General features: G+C 41.9%; 2 protein-coding genes across 2 annotated transcripts; both read right to left on the bottom strand.

Annotated features, from left to right (window-relative positions):
• Nucleotides 1-842: 842 nt before the first annotated feature.
• Nucleotides 843-9,460, bottom strand: LOC142656504 (forkhead box protein J1.2-like). The gene is made up of 3 exons (XM_075831437.1): nt 9,376-9,460; nt 4,079-4,558; nt 843-2,085 (listed from the first exon to the last, which is right to left on the bottom strand). Exons 2-3 carry the CDS (start codon nt 4,535-4,537, stop codon nt 1,435-1,437), a joined length of 1,110 nt encoding a protein of 369 aa, XP_075687552.1. The 5' UTR covers nt 4,538-4,558; nt 9,376-9,460; the 3' UTR covers nt 843-1,434.
• A 10,679-nt stretch (nt 9,461-20,139) lies between these two features.
• Nucleotides 20,140-21,696, bottom strand: LOC142656660 (E3 ubiquitin-protein ligase TRIM62-like). Its single transcript, XM_075831585.1, has 2 exons — nt 21,475-21,696; nt 20,140-21,177 (listed from the first exon to the last, which is right to left on the bottom strand). Exons 1-2 carry the CDS (start codon nt 21,694-21,696, stop codon nt 20,140-20,142), a joined length of 1,260 nt encoding a protein of 419 aa, XP_075687700.1.
• Nucleotides 21,697-22,350: the final 654 nt, after the last annotated feature.

The raw sequence follows: 22,350 nt of genomic DNA, 5'->3' as shown, positions 1-22,350 counted from the left end.
TTTCTATCATGTTGGCAGTACATCTCCCAGGGATAATAATTCAGTTTTTTATAACGATACGATCATCAGATGAACAAGCGTATGCTCATTCATCTGCTGTTCGCTGCCCTGTTTTGTTCAGGGCAATTATCGGGAACGACCGTCCTATGAACGCTTGTCTGCCCGATAAATGCCCAGTGTGAAAGGGCCTTTACGCTGTTTCTGGAAAACGGGAGATAAGCGAAACCATAGATGTCTGCCAGCTGCTTATTCTTATCTCCCTATGGCAATAAACATGCGAATTCAGTCACCAGATTTCATCTAGTGCAGGGTGAAGGTGACCTATTATTCTCGTAAAAGCTGCATTGTACACTTCATTTTGATGGAAAACTGCAGAAAATCATAGTCATCCTATATCTCATCGTGCATCTGCATATTTCTGTGCACCGGTAAAAAATAATAGCGCCCTGCGAAATAACGCGCACCAAACGTTTTGTTTTTTTCCGAAAACAGCGACACCCTTGTCCTTGGGCTGTGAGTTGGTTTGCAGCTCTGCCTCATTCACTAATATGGGGCTAAGTTGCAATACCAAACAGCCTGTGAACAAAAGTGGCGCTGTTTCTGGAAACAAATAGACATTTTCTCTAATCTCATGCTTATTTCCCATTATTATGGGAAACATAAATCAATCAAAGGGTTTATTTGGTTTATTTCTTTTTTTTCTTCATTATTCTAGATGATGATAGTCACAGCCAACACTGAAGTTTGCAAAAAATATCCCAAACTGTTAGCAAATGGTAAATGATTTTTCCACCTTTAAACCCTCCACAAAAACAAAAGGACACTGTTTTATTCCGCTTCATTTATTGTTCATAAACCAGGCAGGCCTGCTCCATAGGCCTCATATCTAGATCTGACTATTCTTCACATCACATATGAAATCCATTTATTCTCCATATAAAGTCTCTTAGGTGCATAGACATTTCATGTCGTCATAGACCTTTGTACCATCGCATTGTTTGTATATACTCTATTAGTTTAAAGTATTTGTAAAAAATATATTTCTGCTTGATGTAATAAAATGGCTGTGACCTTTGAGTTCTCCAGAGTGGTTATGTAGCATCAGTGAAGGCCCAAATTGTAATGTCCAGGCCTGGAATATAAAATGCATTTTTTGTAAGAAGCTGTAGAGGCCTGCTTGTCCTCTTATGGCTAAAGTTTCTTCGTTTTTGTGAAATAGATGATCCACCTGCCCCATTTTTTCACCAGTTCCTTGAAGAACCTTAGGACCACCGCAAATGCAACTCTCCAACCATAAAAGGCTGAAGTGAAGCAACGGGTCAAGGAGATGAAAAGCCTGAGAAGTACCTAAGTTCTAGTTTTGGTTTCCTCATCAGTCCTCATAATATGAAATCCAACCAGTGGTTGCTTTAAGACTTTTGTTCCCTTAACAGGTCATAATGTCTCAGCCCGTTCCCATGGTGGACACTCGTACAAAACATCTTCAACATAACCACTGTCTATGTACCACTGATCTGCCACTGGTTCTTCTTTCAACTCTTGCCAAGTTGGGTGGTGGTTAGGAGGCAGGAACCATTGGCTATCCATTATGGCAGGTTCCTGTTGGGCTACTTCCAATTCAGAAGTGTTCACAACTGAGGCATTGACCCCAGAAGGTCCCAGGTCTTCTTCCCACAACATTGATATTAAGGCTGTCTGCAGATCAAGGTCATCAAAGTTGCTTCCATGCAGATGATCTTCAGTAGAAAAGAGGTTGTCCCCATGTCGTTCCTGTGCTCTCAGTGCTGGCAAAACAGGACTGGGCTTCTCTTGCCTCCTAAGCTGCTTGTAACTGCAAGAAGAACGTGGGGTTTGGCGGTTATTTGGTCGAACAGATGACTGGTAAGGATGATGGACTGCTATGTTGTTGCATCTCGGAGGATCAAGATGAGAAGATGGCATCCTTCTTCTTCTCAGTACTCCATTAACAAACATATCAGCGTAACGAGGATCCATCTGCCAAAATCCACCCTTCCCAGGTTCATCCTTTCCCCTGGGGACTTTCATGAAGCATTTATTCAGAGAGAGGTTGTGGCGGATGGAATTCTAAAATGGAAAAGAGATAATTATATAAAAAGAGTCTGAAATGGAAAGACTTATGTACTTAGGCCCCACCAATTTCATCATCCAAGGATATAGCTTATAAGGGGTTATCCGCTTTAGACAATCCCTACTCATTAGAAGGGTCCCTTGACAATAATAATCACAAAGTGTCCTCTTGAAGGGACCCCACAGCGATCAGCTGTAATCTATGGGGAAACCAGGCAGCAAGTGTTCAATTATCCAGCAGTGCCACCACAGGAGAAATTAAGCATTACACAGTGTCTATTCATATCAATGGGTTCTCTGTGTAATACAGGACAAGACAAGTCCTCCAGAGTGAGAGATGCTCTTTGTAACCGCTCCATTCTGGCCAAGAGATACGGTTCCTGAACAGGGGACCCCATCTATTAACTCAGAATTCCCTAATAAGGTATAAGAATATAGGTTTTCTGTACTGGACCATCCCTTTATTAATGTATGGTGATGAGACATATGCTATAGTACTACAAGTATATGTATGACCCCATAATGGGATGTGTGCTTCCTCTAAAGCTGCTGCAGGTTGCCTACCTCACGTCTGGTTAATGGAGTATGACTGCTGAAACGTAGATGAATGACCCATCTTCTCTACCCTTCCCCACCCCCTACCTTCTCAGGTGTCCCTTACAGCCAGGACAAAGTTCCTCATTATGCAGCTGTCTCCGAGAGCAGGCATAGCCTACAGATGACTATAGACAGACACCTGGCACAGACCTCACCAAAAGATGAGGCTGGTCATGAATAATGCAGTGCGTCACAGTCACAGGAGAATCCCACCTCACCATGTGCAGGTCACTGATGACCTCCATGTACAAAACCCCTCTTATGTCCTATATACCGAGGTCCTTTCATGTCCTATAGTAAAGTAAGAGTAGTCACACAGCTACTGTATACCCTAAAACCAGGACGGTGGAAAGGGCAGGCATTATGGCTGAGGGTACATATCTAGAAAGGAAGTCGTTCATTCTATTTATATCCAGTAATAAGACCTATTAGGGTAACAGTCCATGTCCAAATGCAGAATTTTCCTAATGACAAGGGTGTAGCTATAGGAGGTGCAGAAGTTGGGCCCTGCAACCAGATGGCGATGCATCTACGTCATGATGTGGCCCATAGTCTTTGCATTGTATCTCCTCAACATCTCCTTTGATGGTGCAGCAGTAATGGTGCTCCTTATCCTCTATCTTATATTTATTGCCTCAAGTCCTGTTTGTAGATACTAGGTCACCAATATCCAAGACCTCATGTCTTCTACACAGACAGTAAAAGCCACCTCACCTTGAGTAACAATAATCACCATCTCAATCTTTGTCATCATATGTCAGACACCTTATATTCTCATATAAACAAATGGTAGACAAGTGTTTCTCTTCTGCACCCTAAAGTTATCAAAACAGGTCATGTCCTGATCCTATGATTTGTGTCCTCTAGGCAGGACCTGGTGGGGGAACTTGAAGATTGGGATTAAGAAACACACATATAAACCATAATCCTTTACTCTATGTTGAGTGTATAGATCTATGTACTAGAAGGGTTGCGGGAAACCATATGGTAATGGACTCTCTACAGTGTCTTACAATGGTGAGATTCTGAAAAGATTCATATGACCAGGGAGAGATTGAGTATTGGGGCACCTTCCTGACTAACTCTCGGCCCTCTGGTACATGCCCACAGTCATGCATCTACTTCCCCCAACCACTACAGACACTCATACACTTCAACAGACTTTGATATTGGGAAGCTTGACCTGATAGAAGAGTCTTTTTGAGACTACAGGGCATTGCCGGCATTAACCCGAGTCCTGATTCCACCTTTGGTGGCCACAAGTTGATCAATCTCTATTAGGAGTTACAGTACCACCTCTACTAGACCTCTGCCTGGATACTGATATGGTTGGGAAATTGGTGATCTTTACTCTTACCCCATGCCCCAGTTTATTTTATTTAAGAAATCTTACCTGCCAGCTCGGGTCAGCATGCCTATAGTAACAGAAGTTCTGGGTGATCCAGTTGTATATGGCTGAGAGGGTGAGTTTCCTCTGCTGGCTGGCCTCCATAGCCATGCATATGAGGGTGGCATAGGAATATGGCGGTTTAACATTAGGATTTGTTCTATAATCCACTTCCTGTGTAGGATTTGGTCCAGATGAAGGCAAAGAAGGCCAGGCATTGGGTCCAATGGTTGATCTCTGTTTCCCTGTATGAGGAGCCTGGCAGGAGGCAGTATCTCCGGCTGGAGGGCTGCATGGACCCTGGGTGTTGTTAGTTACGGGAGGACAGGAGATAGCAAACGAAGACAAGTCTGAGCTCCAAATGGAAAAGTCTTGAAGCCATTGAAGGTTGGTTAAGCTGTCATCTTCTCGAAAATTGTCCTTCTCCATGTGACAAGCTTGGTGATTGGAAGAAAGGACAGGCATGGTCCTAGGCCAATGGCAGATCTGTAATAGAATTGAGAAAATAATATAGTTGATGGCATATAACAATCAGTGTCCATCTATAGTCCTTGCTCTTCCTCTCAGTGCTCTGCTTGTGTTGTAGAAGGTCATTATTGGGACTTATATTATACTTATGAACCAGGAGGCTCAGGATGAACAGTGTTATATGTTTCTCCCAAACAGGAATGCGTAAAATTATGGGACAACCCAGAAAAAGTGATAAGGTTAATATGTGTTGTAGAATAATCTTGCAATCAATATCAGTTAGAATTTGGCTGAAGACGTTGGTCCCCCTGGAAAAGCCCTTTAAGAAATACAGCTACTCCCATCATCATCTTCTATAACAAACCTGAGTATGAATAATGACAATTCATTGCATGGGTGCTCAGGCAGCTAGACCACAGGACTGCAGTCCATACGCTTGGATGCTTCCAGATGATCCTTAAAGGAACATTGCATAATACGTCAGCTCCTCAGGCAACGCTTGAGAACATGAGTCTTTATTTCTACCATAGATTGGGATTCTGTTGGGTTTTCATCAAGGGACTACCAATGGAGATGGGTGATGGATAGATAAATGAGTGGGTGATGAATGAGTGATGAATGGATGGATTAGCAAAGGAGATGATGGATGGAAGGCAAATTAAAAGCACCGTAACATAGATATATAGGATATCTGGGTGTTGTCTGGTTTAGAAACCCCTTTAATAAATACCCTATTAGGCATAGAGGTCCTCCATAACCGCAACGAAGAACAGCTACAGCAGCACGCCTCTATTTTTGGAGGAGTCGGCCTTCTGTGCATTACACAGGCAGCCCATTAATTTCAATGAGCACCACGTAATGCATAATTTCTCCAGGGGTGGCACTGCAGAGGATTTAAACATTTGCTGCAAGGTTCCTCTGCAGATTACAACTGATCGCCAGAGCTGAAAACCCCTTTAAGGAATTAATGAGTTGCCAACTCTATTTTTAGCATCTGTAACTATGGATCATGACTGGGGTTATTGCCAGCAGTGATACAATACTGATGAACTCAACTTGCTCATGTTTCATGAAGAACCTGGAGTAGCTTCAGGGGATATAGAGGTACAGTCGAACTTGGGCCCTGGTAACTCAGGTCGTCCCTGTGCCCCATAAGAAGACATTAGTGTTAGAAATGGCACATGGTAGGTGGGGGTCCTGTTACAGATTATGCATTAGGACCCAGGAGCTTCAAGTTACACCTCTGTCTAGCCCCATTATAAGAAACCCATTTTCAAAAACATTTCTTTCACAAACAGCACCACTCCTGTCCACAGGTTGTGCGTGGTATTGCAGCTCAGCCCTATTCACTTCAATGGAGACACAATCTATGGACAGGTGTGGCATCATTGATCTTTATATTAGTTGTGACTGGACTGGCTCTTGAATAAAATTTCTAGTTAAATAATAGTCTCTCATCATTATTCTAGAGACCGGACTATTATATCATTGGTGTAGCAGCAATGTATAGGATACGTATATATATATAAACCTATATGGTGCCATGTACATCAGCAGGGGCGTAGCAATAGGGGTGCAGTTGCACCCGGGCCCTAGTGCCCGTGGGGGCCTGAAGGCTTCCCTGACAGATAAGATGGTACATGATAGATGGGGGCCTTGTAACAGATTATTCATTGGGGCCCGGGGCTTGAAGTTACGCCTCTGTACATTAGGAGGGTTGCAGGCCTCTCGTTCGAGCCTCTGCCACCTTGTTTGCCGTTTGCTCTCCATTTAGCTGCCTCTTCCCTAATGACAGTAAATATAGCTGGATAATTTCCCGCAGTGGGCCCAGTCACAGCACCACCACCTCCCCCAAGACCTCACCCCAGAGACTGTTTGTTCAATCGTGTTCAGAACAAATAGCGCTTGTTCCTGCAACCTGTGCGTGTGCCTGGGTCACCCAGGGAGTGTCGTTACATATTCACATAGCAGCCACCCTTTCATAGCTTGTAATGAGGAATCACCTTACATCAAATAATAGGGAAAAGATATCCCATTGTAACCTACAGTCAGGCGGCCATTATGGCTTCCTACACAGCCTGATCCTGGCCTAACATGACCAGCTACGAAATCCTAAATGGTCTGATTCTTCTCCATCCTCAAGATGATATTATATGGATCATAAGCGATAAAAAAACGTAACATCGCCTCTAACTTATCTGATTATTACATATTACATATCCTACATATACTACATATATCATATATACTACATACTATATGTACCACATATTCTACATATACCATACAGTCTACATATACCACATAGTCTACATATACCATATATACTACATATACTATATATACCACAATCCAAACAGAGCAAAGTAGGAGCTGCACAGTAAAGAAAAATGGGTGCTAATCCTCAAGGAATCTGGACCAAGGATCCCACCAGTCAAGACCTTACAGAGTCCCAAGGAGTCATCCCAAGGAAACGAGGCAGCGCACCACACACACACACACACACACACACACACACACACACACACACACACACACACACACACACACACACACACACACACACACACACACACACACACACACACACACACCACATATTCTACATATACTACATATTCTATATATACCATTTATACTACATATACTAAATATACCATATATACTATATGTAGCACAGCACGTTCTCCTATTTGATTCAGGGATGTATTTGCCTGGAGTCAAACGCTGACTTTTGAATCACCCTGATGTAATATAATAATACGATAGCGTGATATGATAGTGAGATAGTAGACTAGCGTAATATGATTGCATGACAATGTGATAAGATTGTAGTTTAGTATTATATGATAGATATGTATAGATCAGCAGCACAGGATAAATTTTTCAAGAGGGTGCACGTCTCCTGGGTCACAGTCCGAGTGACCCCTCAGTCAAGACAAAAAAGAAATGGAGACAGCACTACCGAATTTTCAAAGTGAAGATCCTTTTATTCCACGGTGCACAGTGGAATAAAAGGATCTTCACTTTGAAAATTCGGTAGTGCTGTCTCCATTTCTTTTTTGTATTATATGATAGGGTGATATGATAATAGCATAATGTAATATGATAGTGTGATGGTATTGTATTATATTATATGAAAGTAAGATATTGGAATATGATGGTATAACAGTGTGATAGTATTATATGATAGTGTAATATGATAGTAGGATAGTATTATAAGATAGTATCATATGATAGTGGAATATTGGGATATGGCAGAAGGATAGTATTATATGATAGTGTGATATGATAGTAAGATAGTATTATATGATAGTGGACTATGATAGTGGAATATTGGGATATGGCAGAAGGATAGTATTATATGATAGTGTAATATAATAGCTGTAACCCAGAACAAGGATTCAGTTTGTTGCCTCTCCCCCCACCAAGTAATATATAAAAATCCCTTCATGTTGCTGGTGCCAGTGGTGGCCCTCATCCAGCACCCAGGTAGCATACCCTGCCGGCCCCTTTATTATAGTAAGGTAGTAAGATATGATAGTATTATAGTGTGAAGTTATAGCATGACAGCGGGATATGATACTTTAATATAATAATGTGATCTAAAAGTCAGACATGATAATAAAATAATGTGATATGATAACATAATGGGAAGATCTGATAGTAGGATAGTGTGATGTGCCATATGATAGTAGGATAGTGTGATGTGCCATATGATAGTAGGATAGTGTGATGTGCCATATGATAGTAGGACAGTGTGATACGAGATATTATGATAGTGAGATTCAGTACAATTGTTGTGTATTGCAATCAATGGAACCAGAAATAGAATTTTAAAGTACAGATGTAGCAGAGCTGAGCTTGTCATTTAATGCTTTAGCGCTGAATTATCAGTGCATTGATACGGATAAATTCTTATTTAAAACCACAAATCTCGATATTTCAATAATTTGTACAATACGACAAGCTCAGCTCTTCTATATCAGCTTTGCTACATCCGTACACTGAGACAATACTGACAAATACAGATAGATAATACATTTATAAAATAGTACTTTGCCCATAAAAAATGGGAAAGGCAGGGGATTCTGTAATATGACATGAGGGGATCCATGTATAACTAGAGGTCTGCGCCCCGTAGTCTGTGTTATCTGGCCTTCCCGGTAACAGCTGATGTGCGGGAGATGACAATCCCCTGGGATGTGCGACAGGATCAGATCACCTGGCAATATGATCAGGATGCAGAAGCGAACAGGTGTCCGACGTATAATACTCTCCTCGTATATCCTCTTTTATTTTATTGCAAACCCTTTCTTACCCTTTAATAGACCTATACTCTACCTATGCACGTATAAATCCACAGATGTAGCAGAGCTGAATTTGTTTTTCAAGTCTATGGTGCTGCATCATGCGCATATAATGATAGCTCTCTAAGTTAAGATACTGCAGTAGGTTTACCTGCAATCCTATGGAAAATCATAGCAATAATCAGAACTATTCCTAATTCTATAGCTCTGTATACAGCCGGATATATAGGCTGAGATGTATTCCTGATACCTGTAGTTGGTGAGAGATCTCCTTATCCTCACATCCTCCCCATCTCGTGCTATCGGCAATGGGTCATGACAAGATGTGAATCATAACCACCAACTTCTCCGTAATAATGCCCATTATGTTATATTAGCCATGCTGAGACTTGTAGTTCCAGCTGTAGAACTGCGCTTACTTCTGTTGTCTTGCACTATATGTATTAGGCATGTATGAATTATTTTTTAAGATTGAATGATTCCCGACTCTGTATAAGAGACATATAAAATATAAGATGAGCTTACCTCGGGGAGGGATTAGTAGGTTGGGGCTGATGTTCTCCGATAAATGATCCCACTGTACACTGAACTGCTAGCTCTGCCACCTTACCTCCCCAGGGAGCTGAGCCCTTTAAACAGAACTCTAAAATCTGATTGGTTGTTGGTTGCCAGGTACCCTGTGCCTCTATTGTCCAATGAGATTGTGAAAATTCTCAACCGTTTAAAGGTATTGTCTGCAAACTCCTCCTCTGTGAGCAGCCTTGTGTGTCCTCTGCAGGTGGAGTGTGACTTGTGTGATAATAGCAGAAACTTTATCAATAAAGCTATATATATATATATATATATAAAACGAATTATGTGTTTTAGTCACTTTTTACACCTTGAAAGTTTTGAAGAGTGTCTAGAAAAGGCGCGTGGTTTAGAGGAGTCGCAAGAGATGAGATAGTGTAAGAAGATATTGGCACAATTTATCAAGGATCCATCATGTGATGAATCTCCCAAATGTGTCTATTGTGATAAAACAATTTTTCTCGACCAGTAGAATTGTGTGAGAATAATTGTCGGATGCGCTGTAATATTTCAGAGAATTTCCTGTATATGGCAATGCGAATATTTAGGCTGAGCCTTACTGGGGGCTTATACTATACAAAACTCAGCCCAGAATCATCACATAGCGGCGCACTATTATGTGGTGCAGTCACAATGCGGCCATGTTGGAGACCGACCATTGCTTTGGGTTGTCCCTCATGTGATAGTATATCCAGCGCTTTACATTAAAGGGATTGTCCACCTAGGACAACCCCCTTTCATGCGGCAGCTTTCCCAATGGTGATCTGATTGTGGTTGTCACATGGGGAAGCGGCTGGAGTGTCTGCATTTCTCTTAAAGCTAATGAGCGACCATATCAGGCTCTGTTCACATCTGCGTTTCGATCCTCCTTCACTTATGATGTCAAGAATAGGTCACCACAAAGAAAACCTTGATGGACGGACCCATTAAATGTCAATGGGGTCAATAGGGGGCCGTTTTGATCTGTGATATGTCGGATCCAGCACAGCGCCAAGGCGTCTGTTGTTAACTGAAGTCATGACACCAGTGTGAACAAAGTCTAATACTTGGCGTACTTTTTGGTGTATGATTAGGGCACACTGTACCAGTGTGTTTGGTATCTACAATATATGTCCCTGCATCTAATAGATACCAAAGAATAAGCAAAATGCCACCTAGCTGCCCTGAACGGCAAACCAGCTTAATAATGCCACAAGATGGGACCTGGAGATGGATTGCTGCATTTTTAGGCAGATTTAATGTTTAGAAGTCTGGGAAAGCTGGGTGACAACCATGGAAGTACTAAAGGCATGTACTGTATATTCCTTGTCACCCAGCTTTCCCGGAAAGAGTTAAATAAAAAATGTCAGAATAGAAGTTGACAGAAGAAGACGATTTAAGGAATTATATTAACTGGTCTGGGTCACAGGGAAATCATATACACTGTGTATATACATTATATCCTGTACTGATCCTGATTTACATCCTGTATTATACTCCAGAGCTGCACTCACTATTCTGCTGGTGGAGTCACTGTGTACATACATTATATTACTTATCCTGTACTGATCCCGAGTTACATCCTGTATTATACTCCAGAGCTGCACTCACTATTCTGCTGGTGGAGTCACTGTGTACATACATTATATTACTTATCCTGTACTGATCCCGAGTTACATCCTGTATTATACTCCAGAGCTGCACTCACTATTCTGTTGGTGGAATCACTGTGTACATACATTATATTACTTATCCTGTACTGATCCCGAGTTACATCCTGTATTATACTCCAGAGCTGCACTCACTATTCTGCTGGTGGAGTCACTGTTTACATACATTACATTACTGATCCTGAGTTACATCCTGTATTATACTCCAGAGCTGCACTCACTATTCTGCTGGTGGAGACACTGTTTACATACATTACATTACTGATCCTGAGTTACATCCTGTATTATACTCCAGAGCTGCACTCACTATTCTGCTGGTGGAGTCACTGTGTACATACATTATATTACTTATCCTGTACTGATCCCGAGTTACATCCTGTATTATACTCCAGAGCTGCACTCACTATTCTGCTGGTGGAGTCACTGTGTACATACATTATATTACTTATCCTGTACTGATCCCGAGTTACATCCTGTATTATACTCCAGAGCTGCACTCACTATTCTGTTGGTGGAATCACTGTGTACATACATTATATTACTTATCCTGTACTGATCCCGAGTTACATCCTGTATTATACTCCAGAGCTGCACTCACTATTCTGCTGGTGGAGTCACTGTTTACATACATTACATTACTGATCCTGAGTTACATCCTGTATTATACTCCAGAGCTGCACTCACTATTCTGCTGGTGGAGACACTGTTTACATACATTACATTACTGATCCTGAGTTACATCCTGTATTATACTCCAGAGCTGCACTCACTATTCTGCTGGTGGAGTCACTGTGTACATACATTATATTACTTATCCTGTACTGATCCCGAGTTACATCCTGTATTATACTCCAGAGCTGCACTCACTATTCTGTTGGTGGAATCACTGTGTACATACATTATATTACTTATCCTGTACTGATCCCGAGTTACATCCTGTATTATACTCCAGAGCTGCACTCACTATTCTGCTGGTGGAGTCACTGTTTACATACATTACATTACTGATCCTGAGTTACATCCTGTATTATACTCCAGAGCTGCACTCACTATTCTGCTGGTGGAGACACTGTTTACATACATTACATTACTGATCCTGAGTTACATCCTGTATTATACTCCAGAGCTGCACTCACTATTCTGCTGGTGGAGACACAGTATACATATATTACATTACTTATCCTGTACTGATCCTGAGTTACATCCTGTATTATACTCCAGAGCTGCACTCACTATTCTACTGATGCTGTAACTGTGTACATATAACATTACTTATCTTGTACTGATCCTGAGTTATATCCTGTATTACAACCCAGAGCTGCACTCACTATTCTGCTGGTGGAGTCACTGTGTACATACATTACATGACTTATCCTGTACTGATCCAGAGTTACATCCTGTATTATACTCCAGAGCTGCCTCACTATTCTGCTGGTGGAGTCACTGTGTACATACATTACATGACTTATCCTGTACTGATCCTGAGTTACAGGCTTAACTATACTCCAGAGCTGCACTCAGTATTCTGCTGGTGGACTCATTGTGTACATACATTACATTACTTATCTTGGACTAATCCTGAGTTATATCCTGTATTATGCTCCAGAGCTGCACTCACTATTCTGCTGGTGGAGTCACTGTGTACATACATTACATTACTTATCCTGTACTGATCCTGAGCTACATCCTGTATTATACTCCAGAGCTGCACTCACTATTCTGCTGGTGGAGACACTGTTTACATACATTACATTACTGATTCTGAGTTACATCCTATATTATACTCCAGAGCTGCACTCACTATTCTGCTGGTGGAGACACAGTATACATATATTACATTACTTATCCTGTACTGATCCTGAGTTACATCCTGTATGGGATGTAACTCACTATTCTACTGATGCTGTAACTGTGTACATATAACATTACTTATCTTGTACTGATCCTGAGTTATATCCTGTATTACAACCCAGAGCTGCACTCACTATTCTGCTGGTGGAGTCACTGTGTACATACATTACATGACTTATCCTGTACTGATCCTGAGTTACAGGCTTAACTATACTCCAGAGCTGCACTCAGTATTCTGCTGGTGGACTCATTGTGTACATACATTACATTACTTATCTTGGACTAATCCTGAGTTACTCACTCTCACTATTTTACAGGCTTGAGAACTAAAATCTCCCAGGATCCCTTGCTGTCTCAATGTCTGCACTGAATTTGTTGTGGTGATTTACATTTTTATATGTCTAATCTTTACACTAGGCAGGCACTGTACAGTTATCTGATATAGGAAAAAGTAACTGCTCCCCTTGATTATAGGAGCTTAAGTAAACTGTTAGGGATATGTATGATCGCAAAAGTTTTGAGTGTTTCCAGTTACAACCAGCAGAATTGTGAATGCAGCTCTGGAGTATCACACAGGCTGTAACTCAGGATCAATACAGGATAAGTAATGCAATCTACAGTAAAAAAAAAAAAATCTTATATCATTGGGACCTAAAAAATGCAGGAATATAAAATATTCTAGATTACTGGGTGGTCATAGAAGACTATATAAAACTCAGTTGTAAGGGCTGACATCCTTTATTAAGAAAGTCCAAAATAAAATAAATTAAATATTTACACAAAATCTGCTACTATAAGGCCAGTTTCACACGAGCGCAATAGGGGTGCAGTCCAGCCAGGACTTGCGGCCGTAATAAAAGCGCAGAAATGCACCCGTATTACGCTCGCGTGAAACTGGCATATGATGCTGTCCGCAGTGTAAAACTGGCATAACTTTGTTTATTAATTAGGGGGGACGGGGACCAAATAGGTTTGATTTGTTCGGTCGTCTGCTTCTGGCTTCGTGAAATTCCACGTTATTTTGCAGTTCTGTTCTGGAAACAAGTGTTGAGCTATGATTTTTTCTTGATAATCAGATTCTGGATTAATGCAACTGCTCCTGAGCACAGTCAAATCTCAAGCGGGACCCCTTCTATGATGCCCATATGCCATAATACGACATTGGGAAATTTGTCTTGATAAACATTTAAAAAATAGGTTTTGCTAAATACTATTTGATTTATTCTGAATGTCACTCCCATCATGCCTTAGGGACGCCATGAAAACTCTGTCTTCTGTGCTCAACACTTACTACTATAATACTGCCCCCTAATGGCAAGAGTGTGAACCTAAAAAGGGTAAGAGAACACTCTCTGGCCTTGTCATGGGGATATTACTATGTTACTTTTTTTTGATACATAATGCAATATTGTTTGGTTCTCGTGGCACAGATTATTATTTGGTGTCACATAATATCTTTTTATTTTTCTCCATTCATAGATCTTGTGTTTAATACTGTCTATGTGAAGTTTCGGTCTTGCTATCCTGCTCAGGTAAATTGAGACTAAGGCTTTATTCACACCGGTATCGGAGCCTTCATTAGGAGCCTCTGTCGCAGACTTTGTTATTTTTGCCAACAAAGTAGTACAACATGCTGCACTATTGTGTCCGGCAAAAAGCCCGACACTGTGACGGAACACATTAAAGTCAATGGGTTCCGTTGGGTGCCATTGATTTCTGTCATGCGATGGTTCTGACAGCTTTGTTTTTTCATTGTTCTGCTCCTGTGACAGAGCAGAACAACGAAAGGCCTTGACACAGATGTGAACAGAGCCTTACAAACAAATAGTAGACCCTGGTGGTGACCCTGGTGGGGCTCCTGATGGTATAGTTCCCAATGCAGGGAATGTTCAGGCAATAAGGCCTAGTAGGCACAAAATTGCTGACTGCACACACGTGGGCCTGCTCTGGCACACACCCCCACTACTTACACATATGGCGGGGAGACCCCTGCCTACATCACACAGCGAACACTTCAGGACCAATGCCACAAGCCCAACGGTCAGCGCGGTCATCTTCCGCAGCCTCGTCACAGCTCATGCCAACTACCCCCCAACACTAATCACTGGCGGGCCTACTGCGGTTTTATAGAAAATTTGCCGCCCCCGACGTGATGACGCAGTGCAGCCATACTCCGCTGTCGTCACCCTGCAAAGAACGGCAAAAGAAGCCAAAACAGCATCCGGGTCATTTGCCTCTTGCCAATAATAGATTGCATAAACATAAATACATGGCAGCAACAATGCTGTCACCAGTGGCTATAGGGCATATTTAATTTTATTTTGTAAACATTACATTTTTATTGAAAAAGTTTTTGCATGTGAATATACAGGTCATATTTGTCATGATAATTTAGTGTATTCACAGTCCATATCTGTATATAGGAATCATAAGTCTCAATTTATTAGAGCCATTTCCAAAAACCTTTGCTATATGAAAGCCAAGGGCTCCCTCTAGTGGACATTGTATGCCTGACCCAGTACCATGCAGGTCTAGCAGATCAGAAATTCCACAAACTAAGGTAAGGGTATCATCCTATGACAGTGCCATGTGTAATGTTACTGAGCTTCTCAGTACGACCCATACTACGAGCAATGTTTGTCTATGTAGATGGCATGCCTGTGTGCTTGATTTTATGCACCCATTTGCAATGCATGCGGCTGCAACACCTGAACTTAAAGGGGTCGTCCGGACATTTGTTATTGATGGCCTATTCTTAGGATAGGTCATCGATATGAGATCGGTGGGGGTCCGACTCCCGGGATCCCGCCGATCAGCAGACTGAAGAGGCTGCAGCGTTCGTTGCTGCGGCCTTTTCAGTGTTTACAGCGCTGTACACATCGGTAGCGGCTGTGCCTGGGATTGCAGCTCAGTCCCAATCACTTCAATAGGACCGGAACTGCAATCCCAGTCACAGCCGCTCCGGATGTGTATGGCGCTGTGCCTGTAAACTGGAAAAAGACCCCAGCGGCCCCTACAGCCAGCTGATCGGTGAGCGGTCCCGGAAGTCGGACCCCCACCGATCTCATATTGATGAACTATCCTAAGGATAGGCCATCAATAACAAATGTCCAGACAACCCCTTTAATAATTAGGAGGGGTGGACATTTGGCCGTATAGTGTATTGTTGTAGAAAGGTCTTCCTTAATTTTAGGGCACATATTAAATTTTCTGCCTTGTCCTGGTCTCTGAATACCCTAGACAATGCAGAGTAGTTTGTTGACATCCACCTCTGGCACCCAGGGTACATGCCCCGATTAATGCCCCTGTAGATCATACCTGGTGATCCATTTCCTTATTGTTCTTCTTGGAGGATCCAATTGTTGTTTAGCAATCCCTGGTTACCCAGCTGGCAGAGGTAACATAAGTGACCATGAGGCCCAAAGCAAAACTTAGAATGGTGCCGCAGAATAATATGTCTGGTGCCACAGCGGCATGCCAACAAGCCATTTTTCCTTGCCCAGGATATGTAGATACAGGGATGGGGGGGGGGGGGCAGCAAACTGAACCTTTGCCAGAGTGAAGAAAGACCTAACTTCAGCTTTGCCTTGTGGCCCAGGGGTTAATTATATTTATTATAATGGTAGATGGAATAATGTAAACCCGTATTCTGAATTATAAGAATATTATAAATTAACAAGGAGTTCTATTTCCATCTTAATGCACGTCCACAGGTCACAGACTCACAGTATCCCCATAATAAAAGCATTATCTATATCATAGGATTGTGTGGGTTTTTATATTAGATCCCAACATTATATATCACATCTAAACATCATACTATATATCATATACCTATAAACAAACCCCAAAGATACTGCAGATTTTTTGCTGACTGTCAAATAATTCAGAATATTTTATAATCCAGCATCTATCAGGTCCTATTGATGCCGGATTACAAGAATTTTGCTATATATTACTGACAGGAAGGATAATAGGGTTAACAATACATTACATGACATTGTAGGTTGTTCTTTATAAATGTTGTGGATCACTGTTCGGTAAAAAATAATATTGTGACACAAGAGACCAGACCAGGTTCAGGTTTTGATCTACAGTTTGTTTTTATTGAGCATTTTATACATTTGAATATTCATAGGGAACAAATAATAGTAACCAATCACTTGATGCCAAGGTGCATTCCTATATACAGGGGTCTGGTTGGGGTTCTAAAATTATATAGGGTTTTGGGGTCAAAGACGTCTTGGAAGGGAACTCTGCAGTCATCAGGAGAAGTTGGCATAACGGTTTGGTCTAGATGGAAAAGAAAAGGAAAGAGAACGACTCACATCAGAGAAGATGTCACCTGTGAATCACTGGATTTATAGAGGAGCTGACTCCCTGGACATGTCTGTTATAGTAAATCCTTGTATTCCCCATGAAATAATAATTCTGGAGAATCTTTACTTAGAACTCTGTTTTCCTCTGTTATTCCTCCTGGAACTATATGAATAAGGCCTGGCCTACACGTAGACTTTTTGTAGCGCAACTATTTAACCTTAACTGTAGAGCTGCAGTACAAAACAATAAATAGATAGTGTTGCATTCAATTTGCGAACTGCAACTGTCACTCAGAAAATTAAAAACCAATCAGTAGTGCTACAAAAGTGTCTGTGTAGCCCAGGCCTAATTGACAACTGTGTCTTACCACTCCCCTTATCAGTAGTGACATAACCCTTTGAAAAGGAAAATGGTAACACCCAGTTGTCAATTTATTCATGCATTTCTAGGAGGAATAACAGAGGAACAGCACAATGCAGAGTTATATACGAAAAGCTGCTGCACAATTGCTAATGCAAGTGTTTCATTCAAAAAAAAATTGTCAGGGGAGTTGATAGGTCTTCGTCAATTGTTATGTATTATGCCTGTAACTGCGTCTGATCAGTGCTGTATTCTCTTGTATAGTCTGCAGCTCGATGATACTCTGCAGACTGCCACTATAGACCTGGTGTCTGACCACTATATGGCGGTATTATTGGTTACGTTGGTGCTTGCATAGTGGTAACATACTGTTGTCCTTGACTCTAAAAGTGATGCCTGTCCTTGACTATGTGATTAGGTGTTTCTATGATCCATTTTTATTTTCCTTTTTGTGTCGATGGTGTGGTTTACATATTTAACCTAGGGGTGTGACAAAATAAAGCGAAGTTCGCCGCTGTTATTTTGCCCTCTCCTAGATTTGTGAATCGGTCCCTGGTCATAACCTTAGTAATATCCAACAATAATTTTCTAATATGAGGCCCCATGTACAGACCATAGCCGTGGGCACGGTCCGTGATTACGGCACAGACGGGCTGCGGAGGGTCATCCGCATTTGCGGACTGACCGTGTTCACAGTAACAGAAACTAAGAATATGAGGAAACACAACAAGTTATGAGGAACACATAAAATACATTTCTAAATACTCAAAATTTCCACTAGCACTTATATTATGTTCTCAAAATGGAAACCAGCTCTGCAGACATCTCAGGCCTTATTCACATCACGTTTTCTACTACGTTTGCCATGAAACCTTCCAACGCACATACATCACATGTCCATAGGGCTCCATTTGCCTGACGGAGGCCAACAGAGTGTGCGTTTGACCTCCGTCAGGCTGGTATACCTTTTTATTCAGGTACTGAATAGCCTACACCGCGCAGTATACATTTTTTTTTTTTTTTTTAACATGGGAGCCTATGGGTGATGCCACTGTATGGCATACGTCACAAGCATCTGTTTAACGTCATGAGCTTCTCCATAGATTTTTATGATGTATATGTTAAACGGATGCCATAATAGCCTATGGGTCATGTATGCCACTGTTGGGCATCCGTTACAGCCTCCGTTTAACGTGTTGGGAGCTTTTCCCTTTTATACGCTACACGTAGGCCAAAAACGTGATGTGAATGGGTCTTTATGCTGCTAAACAAATTTCTATATTAATATACCGTTTATAAGGACGCCCTTCAATTGGTAGAATGGTTAGGGCACGGTCCGAAGTAGCGGCGGCCGCTTGTGGACAAAACTATTCACTGGCTACACGATTTTTCCGGTAAGGCTGAGTTCACACGTCGCGGATTTCACGCAGATTTTCAGCGCCGTATTTACACAAAGGGTGAGATCTGCGTCAAAACCGCTACAAAATCTGTAACAAATCCGCAACGTGTGAACTCAGCCTAATACTCGGCAAAATCGTGCGGTCATTGGCCTAAGCAGGTGAGCTGGGCTACGGCCGCCGCTACCTGGGACTGTACCCTTAGAGTCCCGGTTTATTATATCCTCACGACCATTGCTCTGGGTATATTTACGTCGCTAACTGTAGAAAAGGCCCAGGAGACAACGGAAATTTCAAAGCAAAATGTAACTAGAGACAGGATCAAAATATATATCTACATATACAAATTGTACAAGTTCCTATGTAATTATGTTTTCTGCCATTAACGTCACTATGAGGGAGATTTATCAAAACTGCTGCAAAGGAAAAGTGGAACAGTTGCCCAAAGCAACCAATCGGCCTCCGTGTTTTACAGAGGCTCTTTTGAAAATGAAAGTAGCAATCTGATTGGTTGCTATGGGCAACTGCTCCAGTATAAGCTTATATCCTAGACTTCCAGGGATATTAGGGTACGTTCACACGCACTGTTTTTAAACATAATTCGGGCGTTTTACGCCTCGAATTACGCCTGAAAAAAACGGCTCCATTATGCCTACAAACATTTGCCCATTGCTTTCAATGGGTTTTACGATGTTCTGTTCCCATGAGGTGTTATTTTACGCATTGCTATCAAAAGACGGCGCGTAAAAGACGCCCACGTCAAAGAAGTGCATGTGACTTCTTGGGACGTTTTTGGAGCCGTTTTTAATTGTCTCCATTGAAAAACAGCTCCAATAACGTTTGTAAAATACGCCGCGAAAAACGCGAGTAGTTACAAAAACGTCTGAAAATTAGGCGAAAACAGCTCCGTCATTTCAGACATATTTTGCTACTGCGTGTGAACATACCCTTAGACATCAACCCACAACCATTATGATCACCGGAGATAATCAGTATTAACCGCTTAATCACCAGTCTTACAGCAATATAAGTATATCACTACACTATCACTAAACCCCCCATCACCTTATATAAAAATGTCTGACATTTTACATGTACAAGTTATCATAATTTTGCCGGCAGCGGCGCAAACACACTCTATTTTATCGGATTTTAATGCAGCTGTCCGGGAACACGTAGAAGGCAGCGTGAAGGCTCTCGGTAAAGGTGGCAGAGAAGCTGTATAAGTGTCTGATAGGGTCACCAAGCTGATAAAATGATATGAGGCCAGAGTCATAGTTCAGATACACCCCAAGCAGATCTACCGGGAAGTTGAAAGTCACCTCTTCTGTCACATCATTGTGATGGGCTGAAAGGCAATAGCGGTTGTCAGAAAGGCAATAGCGGTATTCCAGGCCCCACGACTTGTCATTATAACCTATGTAGGCGTTGTTGGCCAGTGTTTTCCTGTCCATGTTGTGATGAGCCACTCCGATAATCCATTCCTTGGCTTTATTAACATCCACTTCCCAATAATGCCGTCCGGAGGAGAAGCTACAGGTGCTCAAAACCTGACAGGCCATAAAGCGCTCCGGACGGTCTAGATACCCCTGATCTACGCTGATGTGTGTGGCCGATTTGCGGTCACGGGATACAAGTATGTAATTACAGGCGGTCGCTACATCCAGGAGAATATCCGAAGACTTTGGACAAGGGATTTCGTTGATGAGTTCGGAGAGCGTACCAATCATACTGGACAAGCACTTCTTTATTATAAAATTGATGGGTGTTTCGTCCAAATAAATGGCTTCACTATCCCCTGGGTGACGTCTGTCCTCGATTTCAGGTGCCTGCCGTAATACGGTTATAGGATCGGCCACACGGAGCATCTCCTGGGTCTCACGAATCTTCCTGGACAGCTCATCCTTCTTTATCTCCAGCTCCTGGATGGACTTGGAGACCTTCATCAGAGCATGCCCCTTCTTCCTAGAGATCTCGCTCAGAACAGCCTTCCGCATGGTCTTCATCTCTTTTATTATCACCTTAAAGAAAGAGTTGATTCCGTTCCTTAAAGCATCGGAGGTTTCTTGAATTTTACTTTTTTGTTCCTTGAGACTCTCAACCTTTCGTTCGGTGGTTTCTATCTTTGTGGTGAGGTCTAAAAGCGAATGTTGTAGTTTCTTCCGAGAAGCCTCTTGTAATGACTCCAGTGGATGTCCTCTGTGCCAACCTGCGTCTTGACAAGACTCACAAATGCAGGTGGTATCTTGAGGGCAGTAATATTTTAGGTTCCGGTGGTGAAACGAACATTTGTTGTCCTGCAGAAAAGCGTTGGGTTCAGCTAAGACATGTTCAACCGACTTATTGTGTTTCTTTAGATGGGCATCGCATAGGTGGGTCTCACAACGCAAACAGGTTTTCGCAGCTGGTACATCAAACTCACAGTATGTGCAGAACAGCCTACAGTCCTCCCGCTGCTCAGGGTGATGAGGTAGCAGATGCTGTATGATGTTACACAGCTTTAGGTTTCTCAGCAGCACAGGACGTTGCTGAAACTCTGCTCTGCACTCGGGGCAGGTGTAAGTTCTCGATCCATTATTAGTATCCAGTGCACGGCCAATGCACTCCTGGCAGAAGTTGTGCCCACAATTCAGCATTACGGGATCCGTATAAACGTTCAAACAGATGGAGCAGCTCAGCTCGTCTCTCAGTAATGCCATTGTGGAAATAAACAATAATGAAACTAGGAAAAAAAAAAAGCTCTGAACATAGAATACAGGGAGTGGCTGGTTACATATGATCTAGCCCAGTGCATATCTCCTGTGCGTCGCTGAATAAGGAAGTGTCAACGATTACATGGATACATCCTATTCTGGTTCTTACATTTGACGTTCAATTCCTGAGAGTATTTCCTATCTTGTCTAGTTACAGATAGCAAAAAGGGCCCCAAAAGCAAGGGAAGGGAGCTGTATCATAAAAAAAATAATAAAAAAAAATATATATATATATATGTGTATGTGTATATATATATTCCTTTTGCCTCTACTACCTAGGAGCCTTCTCCCTCTCACCCTCTACAATGGGGGCTGGTTTGGATATTGTATGACACGGTTATTATAGGGCACTGTTTGGCAGCACGGCTTGGATACCAGATGGCACTGAGGATCATTTTTCTGACCTACTCGGATTATCTTATTCAAAGCAAAAAAAAGGGAATGAGGGTTAAGTCAAGGATCTGCACAGGAGCCTAACAGAACTTGATCTTATTCCTTGAAGCATTCTCAGGGTATGTTGACCTGGAGGCTGAACAAAAAGCCAAGTAGTTAACGTAAAAACACACACTTTTTTGTAAAAGCATATTTTAGTTAATAGGT

This window comes from Rhinoderma darwinii, chromosome 6 (genome assembly GCF_050947455.1).
Source record: "Rhinoderma darwinii isolate aRhiDar2 chromosome 6, aRhiDar2.hap1, whole genome shotgun sequence".
NCBI classification, from domain to species: Eukaryota; Metazoa; Chordata; class Amphibia; order Anura; family Rhinodermatidae; genus Rhinoderma; species Rhinoderma darwinii.
Note: the sequence above shows the minus strand (reverse complement) of the source record. Positions and strands in the feature narration are given on the sequence as shown.